At 37.9% G+C, this 9442-nt stretch overlaps 1 protein-coding gene across 1 annotated transcript; it reads left to right on the top strand.

The window, feature by feature from the left end:
- Positions 1-428: 428 nt before the first annotated feature.
- LOC102778100 (B-cell receptor CD22-like) lies at positions 429-6816 on the top strand. The gene is made up of 10 exons (XM_087841562.1): positions 429-638; positions 935-1225; positions 1309-1542; positions 1648-1752; positions 1859-2077; positions 2752-3093; positions 5155-5500; positions 5604-5643; positions 5780-5940; positions 6017-6816. The coding sequence occupies exons 1-10, from the start codon at positions 584-586 to the stop codon at positions 6042-6044; spliced, it is 1821 nt and encodes a 606-aa protein (XP_087697688.1). The 5' UTR covers positions 429-583; the 3' UTR covers positions 6045-6816.
- The last annotated feature ends 2626 nt before the right edge of the window (positions 6817-9442 follow it).

Genomic DNA, 9442 nt, shown 5'->3' with positions numbered 1-9442 from the left:
TAGTAATATATAAAAAAAACACACATGTATTTATTATATATAGCAATAGACTACCTTTACTGCTCATTTACTGAAGTATATTTACAGATCAATGAAATGAAATGATATTTTGAAAAATGAAAATATCACGCCTGTTAGTGGTTTTGGTAGGTTTCTTTTTCTGCACCACAATAACCACTAATGCCGCACCATTGTTGTTACTCTGCCAATAGTAACAACTTTGTTTTTACTTTGTTTTTTAAAAATAACAAAGACAAGAAGTGCGACAATAAACAAAAAAACCCACTCTAAATTCAAAAGTAAGAGTCCAATAGCTGCTGCAAACCTGCATTCTTCACTAGAGGGCTCTGTTGTGAAAAAAATAATAATTATAAAGGAGGAAGTGACTTTGGTCGTGTTAAAACGTGTTTGTCTGCAGACACGCTGAAATCAGCTCTGTATTCAGGTTTTCCTTTGAGACAGCTCATGAATTTGAACGTTTATTCACATTTTTGATATTTTATAAATTTTGATATTAACAGAAGTCATAACAAGGACTAAATTATATTCACACAATCAACTTTTTGATTGATCTACAACAGCCATGTTGTTGGCAGGAGCTGCATGTTTGTTTCTGGGTTTCATTCTGTGTCTGTCAGGTAGGAATAATTTGTTTCTCCTCCTCATGATGACTGTGATGCTATTTGTGGAATCTAGAAAAAAGATGCAGAAAGTTACAAGTTTTTCTAAGAAGCTAAATTAAAGTGAATTTTGTAAACAAACTCACTTAAGAGATTTACTGTTAACATGATTTTTTTGAAGTTCTGAACTGTCAAGTGTATCAAAGCACCAGATTGTGATCCTTCACAGTAACATGCTGTCATCACAGATTAGCACAGAAAAGAAAGTTAGCATAAATGTTCACAATGTTTTCTAATCACATGTTGTGTTAAAGGTGTTCAGGGAAAACCAAACAGCATCTGTGCCTTGAAAGGTTCATCAGTGAATCTGCCCTGCTCACATCAACATCCCACTGCAAGAAATAGCTGGTACACTGGACACGATACTGTCTCCAAGATAATGTTCTCAGTAGAGGAAACACATGTAAAGTACAGCATGTCAGCAGAGAGTAATTTCACTCTAACAATCAATAATCTGACAGAGAGAGATGCAGATTTTTACTGCTGCATTAAAACTGCCGACAGATCAAAGTGCCAACAAAGTGGAATTCATCTCCAAGTTACAGGTACAGTTCTTTTTACAAATGCATCACAAATGAATGAGTTTATGGATGATCAGTGTATTCATGTTGGTCATGTGACCTCTCAGAGCTGCAGGTAAAGGTGATTCCTGCCACAGAGGGACAGACAGTAACACTGATGTGCAGCAGCAGCTGTCCTCTGACTGAAAAGCCTGCAGCCTACATCTGGTACAAGAACAGAGAGTTTCTCTATGAGGACTGGTCTCCCTGGTACCAAGAGCTGCTCAGCAGTGAGGAAGCAGTCACATACTCCTGTGCTGTCAAAGGCTACGAGGATCTCAGAGCCCCTGAAGTCTCTGTGGGTGAGTCATGATGGACACCTCCTCATCATGTTATGAGATGTTAAACACAAACACTTTACTCTTCAGACTCTAATGAATTTACTGGAAGTTGTTGGTTTTTCTCAGGTTCCATCACAGAGACCTGCTTCAGTGTGACCTATGCTAAAGGCAGAATGTGTTCTTCTCAGCAGACATCAGTGGACGAGTCCTGCTCCATCACATATCCCAGAGGTGAAGTTCTGGACAAACTGCACTTTGAAACTTCATTTTTATTTCTTAATTTATTTGACATGACAGAGATGAACTGGTGGAAAATGTGTTTATCATCTCCAAACAGAAATTCATGTCCAGAGGACTCCTGCTGAACACATAGGTCACATCAGACTGACCTGTAACAGCAGCTGTTTTCTGACTGAGCCTCTGATTTCCTTTGTGTGGTATGAGAACAAAAAGCCAACACTGAATGAGGGAAAACAGATTCAGTTTTCCAGCTCTCATCCAGATGGTTTGTCTTGTGCTGTGAAAGGTCTTGAGGATGTGCGCTCTGCTGACATCTGTGAGTAAAAATGTTAACTTTCAAAGTATTATCACCACTTCTTGCAATTAAAACTAAGTCTATTAATCATCACACTAGTAAATCCAACAAGGTTCATTCTGTTCATCTGGACATAGCATTTTCAGTGGGAGAAACGTTTTGTCTTTCATCTAAGTGACTTCTTGAGTCTCAGCTCACTGCAGTTTTCCCCAACCTTATAAACTGTACATTTCCACAATGACTGAAACTAGGTCAGTTTCTTGATCATTAATGAGTGATAAATTATTTTGTAAATGTTGGTGATCACATCACAATTCTCAGCTGCAGATCCAAAACTCTGGACTCATCTCCCTCTTCAGATCTGCTCATCTATGATACTAACAGTATTCATCTCCTGACTTCTGCTTAGCTCTTTCAGTCTCAACCAAGAATAACTCAGTCTGTCATTTTCCTGAATATATTTCCTTCCCTGATTTATATATTTTTAATGTTATTATTTTATTCTTATAAATTATTTAGTTGTTTTTGTATTTTTATCACTAATTATTACAATAATTTAAAGTACTTTTTACTTGTTATGTAGTAATTTGTTGTCAGTTAGCCGACCCACAACATCTGTCATGTTTAAATATATAATATAAATAAACTGATTTGACAAATTCAGTTAAAATATCTGTGTCTTATCGATATTTCAGGTGTTAGTGATTCCTGCTGGATGTTGAATTATGCCCACAGCAGAATCTGTGCTCTGGAAGAATCTTCAGTCAACATCTCCAGTAAATACTCACATCCTGACTACGAGCAGATACAGTCTAAATGTTGGTATAAAGTCAAGAGAAATGCTGAGGAGGACGTCAGGAGGAACCTGACTGAGGATGCAGATCATGTGGAGTATGATGACAGCATGAAGAACCAACACATCCTCAGATTAAAGAAGCTGAAGAGAGATGACTCAGCAGAATACAGGTTCACCATCACAACAGAAAATGAAGAAGTGAAACAGTTGGATTTTCCTGGAGTTACTCTGATTGTCACAGGTAATTATTCAGTAGTCAGTAAGTAAGAGTAAAAATTTTATATTTTTCAAACCTACTAGCTCTTAATATGTACATTTTGTGTTACAAAAGAATATGAAGAGCCATCATTCAACTGTGTCTTACATATGTAATGTAAGTCATCACACAGATACAACCAAATGCATGATGCAATCATCAGATTTCTCGAGCCATTCATTTCTTCTGCATATCCATTTTCAGGTTGCAAGGGCCAATCCAAGATAGTGGCAGTGAATGTAAACAGCAGTAAAACTATAAACATCTAATCTTTACTGCAACTGTTGTGTTTTTGTGAATTTTGCACTATATATGCACTACCCATACTACAGTGATGTTTTAAGTGCAAAAAAGGAAAATATTGTACTTCTGACATATCTTGATTAAGGCATAATACATAATGCCTATGGTTAATTTCATCAGTTGGCCAAACCCATGTTTGTGAGATAGAGTACTCAGAGAGAGCGCACACAGACACAGCTCCAACATGCAGAGAGACTGAAGCCTGGATTTGAACCAGGTGTGAGGCAACAGTGCTAACCACCTTCTCACCCACTCATAAAATGTTTATGCTATGTTAATGCTGACTTAATTTTGTTTCTGAGCACTACCTGAGGTAGAAACTCTGCATTTTCTGTATAGCGTCTTCATGTTTTTCACCCATGCATGTTCTGATGTTAGTATGATCAGGAAAGAAAAACGAAGAAACTATTTTAGCCAGGCAAAAATGTTTCTGCTATATTATTCTTTATTATAAAATCTGAATTAATTCTAAATAAAAACACAATGCAGTGATTTGTAAAAATTACACAATATAAAACAGAAAAGAAATCAAACATATAAGAATATATTTTTCTTATGAATTTGATGCCAGAAATGTTTCTCAAAACTGTTGGGATGGGGCAAGAGAAAAGCAAATTGGAGGAAATTTTGCAGCTAATTAGTTTCATTGGCAACATGTCTGTAATAAGAAATAAAAAGAACACGTAGAGTTTCTCACATGTAAAAATGGGCAGAGGTTCACTCACCTGCAAAAAACTGCATGCACAAATTGTGAAAATTTTCAGAATAATGCTGCTCAGTCTGTATCAGAGCCTAGACTCTGATTGTAGAGGTGAAGAAGGTGGCTCGAATGGAGCTTGGGTGCTTGCGTGTTAGAGATGCAGGGGAGGTGGGATGTGTGAAGGCATTTGCAAAGGAGAATGACAGATGTGCAATGAAATTTAATGTATGAAGCATGAATGCTGATTGGCCTGGAGAAGGCCAGGAGAAGGTGACTGGACAAGACCAGTGATGGCACAGGTTGACAGTGTGGGAGAGTGTGAGTGATAAAGCTTAGATTTAGCTGGCAGCACCTGGAAGTGGACAGATGTGAGACCATAGGAACTTATGCATAATGTTCATTCAAATGTAACCTGAGGTAAACAACAACACATGGCATATCAGTGCCACTATTTATTCCAAAAAATACTAAGCAAAAGGCAGGCACTAACTCGCGATAGGGGAAATCCATGAAGTAGTCAGATTTATTTCTGTACAATTATTATAGATGTTACTGCTACTACCTGCTGCTATACTATAATCATAAAATGTTGCTAGTTTTTAACACACTGCTTCTGCATTTTGGTTTCATTTTAGTTAAAAAAATAATAATACAGTGTAATGTATCATATGTTACAGGGTGGCTGTAACAGGTCACCAACTAACTGGAAGGTTGGTGGTTCAATCCTAGTCTGCTCCAGTCTGCATGCCAAGTATCTTTGGGCAAGATGCTAAACCCATGTTGCTCTCCAATGCATCCATCGGAGTATGAATATATGTGGATGTTAGTTATGAAGCACTGAGAAATGGTAGAAAAAAAAGTGTGAATGGGTGAATGCACAAGTTGTGTAAAGCACTTTGAGTGCTCAAATTAGAGTAGAAAAGTGTTATATAAGAACCACTCCATTTATCATTTTGTTGTTATTCAAAATTCACATTTAATGCATAAGCCACAGAAGAGATTTGCTATAAAAGAGGTTTTTTTGACAAATGTTTCTCTTTCAGAGCTGAGAGTGAAGATGAGTCCTTCTGCAGTGGTGACAGAGGGTCAGAGAGTCACACTGACCTGCAGTACCAGCTGTCCTCTGACTGACAACACAAACTACATTTGGTACTTGAACAATCGACCTCTGACCCCGAGACAGAGCCAGAACAAACATCTGATCCTAGACCCAGTCAGCAGGGAGGATGCAGGAAGCTACTCCTGTGCTGTGAAAAGCAACAAAGATATCAGCTCTGCTCCAAAGACTCTCACTGTCCAAAGTATCACAGGAACATGGACACCAGCAGCTGCAGGAGTTTCTGCAGCTCTGCTGGTTTTAATACTTCTCACTGTCTTCTGTTTGATCAGGTGAACATCAATGTTTTGTCTCTCACATCAACCAGATTCAATCTCAAGTTCACACACTAACCTGGCCCCACCTGTTTCTATATTCATCTGTTTCACTGACCAGAAAAAAGAGGTCAAGAAATGAAACAATGGAGAACTCCACGGTAAAGAAAATACATTTAATAATCTTGCTTCTCTATAGGGACAGTCTTTTCCACATTTAATCCTACCACTCCTCTTTTTCACCACTTAATTTGAAATGTTTGTTCTGTTTTGCATCACTTACACTTTGGTTTCAAGTATGAAAGCTTCTCAGCTCAGGAGGAACCTGACTACAGTGAAATCTGCTTGTCCAAGAATAAAACAGAGACTCCCTACTCCACTATTCAGCCATTTCAACCACAAGAGCAGGACCATCACCCCTATGATGTTGTGGACTTGAGAAACAAGACTGCTCCTGAGTGAGTATGTTCTGTGGATATAAATCACACTTTAATTGAATTATTTTAATTAATGCACTAGTTTTCTTACTTTCAGGCTCAATGAACAGGCTCTGGACACCTAGAAACTTTACAACACATCAACCTAAAGAAGATAAAATATAACAACACATCTGGCTGTACAGGACTTGAATGAATTTGTTGAGATGTTGGCTTTTTTTTTGATGAGTATTTACGTGTTGTGGGTGCTCTTGACAGCATTAATGGATACGCTTATAGGAATTGAAACTAAGTGACTAGGAAGGCTTAGCAGCTCTTGATCTTGAGATGCTCGCTCTCAGGCTCTGCACACACCAAATAAGAGGAAGCCTCAAAACCAGTGCTTTTTGTATAGTGTGTAATTAAAAGCACTAGTCTTTCACACATTAAAAAATCTCAGTTAAGTCTTGGAATTTTCCACTGAATACATAACACATTTGAACCGTTTCCCAAAAATGTGCCATCTTAGGAGTTATTACTTTTTAGTATCAAACTGGGAGTCTTATTTAACCTATTATAACTATCATCTACTGTTTTAATCAAAACTGTTGACTAGCAGGTTTGCAAGTCAGAGACGTTTTGCCAGGTTATGTTTATGTTATGCAAGCAAGTTACTCTTGTAGACTTTTAGCCATTGCAGAGACACTACAGAAGAGAGAGACTGGTTACTCCAAGACTGCAGAGTTGATAACAGGATAAGAGGTCATAGAAACACAACTTCCAGGTGGGGGAAAGAGGTGTCCAACTCCAGTCCTCGAGAGCTACTGTCCTGCAGCTTTTAGACGCATCCTTGTTCTGACACACCTGAATCAAATGAATGGCTTGTTACCAGGCCTTTGCCAAACTTGATGGCATGCTGAAGAGGTAATCCAACCATTTCATTCAACTGTATTGGAATAGGGATGCATCTAAAAGCTACAGGAGAGTAGCTCTCGAAGACTGGAGTTGGACACACAGGATTTAGAGATTCATAAATGACTTGCCAAGTTCCCAGATGCAATTCTGTCAAGTTTCAAGACTTGCTAGAAGCATTCTGGAGCAAGCTAATGATAACGAAAATAAATTCTCAACCAACATGAAACATCTGCCGTCAGATGACATATACCCAGTTAATTGGATATTTTAATAAAATATAGTATTTAGTAAGTAATTTGTTTTTCAACTTTTGCTTTTATTTAGGCTACAGTTAAAAATTTTACGTTTTAATAAGCTGGGGTCCCTATGATGCCTTGTCTACTTTTATTGTTACACATAATATGTTTTATAATATCCAAAGGTTCTCCTGTGTTTTCAGTATTTGCCATGATCATGAGCATTATGTTATTTTTTTGGTTTGTAATATGACTACTTTTGAAAATATAGGTAATTTGACGTGCACATTATCATTACAATTAATGTCCAAGGTTTTTCACTTTTGTGTCTACTTCTGTCTTTATAAAAGTTGAGTTAAATTAAACCTGTGCTCCAATGTTTTTTTTGATAGCCACACTTCTTAATAAAATATAGGATTGTAGCCTGACTGGGATTATTTAAAACAAGACCAATTTCAAATGTTATTCATACATTTTATTAACATACCATTGTATTACAGGATTAAGTCAGGTAAAACAGATGAATAAAAGAACGCCAAGTAATTTGTTGCCTACTTCTTCTGCAAAAAACAAATCAGTCATAGGAGTGTCCCTGTAAGTGCTAGAGTGAGAATGAGGAACAAGAGAAAAAGAAAAGAGAAGGAATGCAACTCTTTTCTCGATGGTCACTTGACACTGTCTTAGACAGTATACATTTCCTCTTTACTCAGTCCACAAAAGGATAAGCTGTACAACCTTTTCACAGGTTAATGTGTTAAAAGTAAACTTGAGCAGCAGGATCATTATAAGGTCACCAGATGCTGTAAAACATCTTTAAAGAGGCTTTAGCACGTCAGGTGTTTCCTGTGTTAATTTTCCATATATACTGCTTTGCAGTCAATTTCAGAGTAATAGTGAAAGGCACTTTAGTTAAACTGACTCATTCAGTTGTCATTTTCTTGTGCTTTCAGTTCTCCACTAGTATTTTTCCACATACTGGAGGACCTCCCTCTTTTCATACACTACACTGCATCGCTCACCTCCTCCAGCATCACCTCCTGAGACAGCTGGGGACTCAATCTGCACACAGTGATCACTAGATAATGGAAACAGACAGTTCTTTAAAGAGAGAAAAGTGAAAGTTTGCTGGTTCACTTCCAGCTAGAGACACAAATCCCCATCGAGCTTGCATCCGGTTTAAAACTGCCAAATCAAACATGCAGAGCTACCTGCAGTTAACCCTTTTGTCACAAGAAGGCAGCAAAAGTTTGCTGACATTCAGACTTTGGCTAAAAGACAATGTCAAATCAAACACTACATGTATTAGGAGTGTGACAGTTAAACTGACCCAGCTGAAGTCTCTAGACCTGTGATGCTGTAAAAATATTTTGTGTGTTTTGAAATTCTGCATCATGCATGTGAGACTGCAGCATTTGGGTTCCCAGATGTTTGTAGAAGCTGAAAAGCTTATTTTAAAATTGAAAAATGTTTACACAAACATCTTTCCTTGTCCCTGCAGCGGTGAGTTCTTCCCTCCACACCACTCAAGCTGCTGTAGTTATCTTTTGATATTCAGTTTCACCTCATCATGAAACTGAATATCACATCAGGTTTGTTTTTGATTGAGTGTCATTCTGCCTGTAAACACAATAGCTCAAAAACCTGAATTAACTTAATAAGTCATTTGTTGAAAATTGACAAAAAACATAGAAAAGTTAAACAAACTTAAACAAACTATGAACCTTACAAGTGTAGTGGGTATTGTCAACACACACACACACACACACACACACATATATATATATATATAAATTTACACAGCGCCCGCATCACTGCAGCTGCAGCCCCAATCCACCTGTCAATCTCCCACTCACGTCTCAGATTTGGAGGTGCTGTTTCTCATCTCCACCATTTCACACTCAGCTAGAGACCAGTATGGGCTAGAGACCATCACCTGATGAAGCCAACAGAACTGCATTATTTGCAAAAAGCAGAGATGTGATTCTGAGACCACACAAGTTGAAGCCTTCATGCCATTTGGCTACATCTAGAATTCTGTCCATCAAAATTATAAACAGAATTAGAGACAAAGGGCAGCCCTGGCGGAGTCCATCACCCACCAGAAACAAGTGAGACTTATTGCCGGCTATGCCGACCAACCTCTTGCAATAGTTGTATAAGGATCATTGCTCTGTATCGCTTGTGTGAACGCCTGGTCTAAGCTGTGCTATTTGGCCTTTTTTACTTTTCTACGACAGCTTGATGTGGGTTCCATAGTCTTCTATCGGAGTGGTAGGTCACATCAAATGTTGTGCTTGAGTTTTGGTGGAGTTTGGTAGAAGTTTAAGATTATTTGTACCCCTGTAGGAAGAAAACACTGTTTTATTTCTGTTGAGAAATTTGTGGTGGACTTC

This window comes from Neolamprologus brichardi, chromosome 6 (genome assembly GCF_056152115.1).
Source record: "Neolamprologus brichardi isolate AB-2024 chromosome 6, ASM5615211v1, whole genome shotgun sequence".
Classification (NCBI taxonomy): domain Eukaryota; kingdom Metazoa; phylum Chordata; class Actinopteri; order Cichliformes; family Cichlidae; genus Neolamprologus; species Neolamprologus brichardi.
This window is presented reverse-complemented; position numbering and strand designations above follow the sequence as displayed.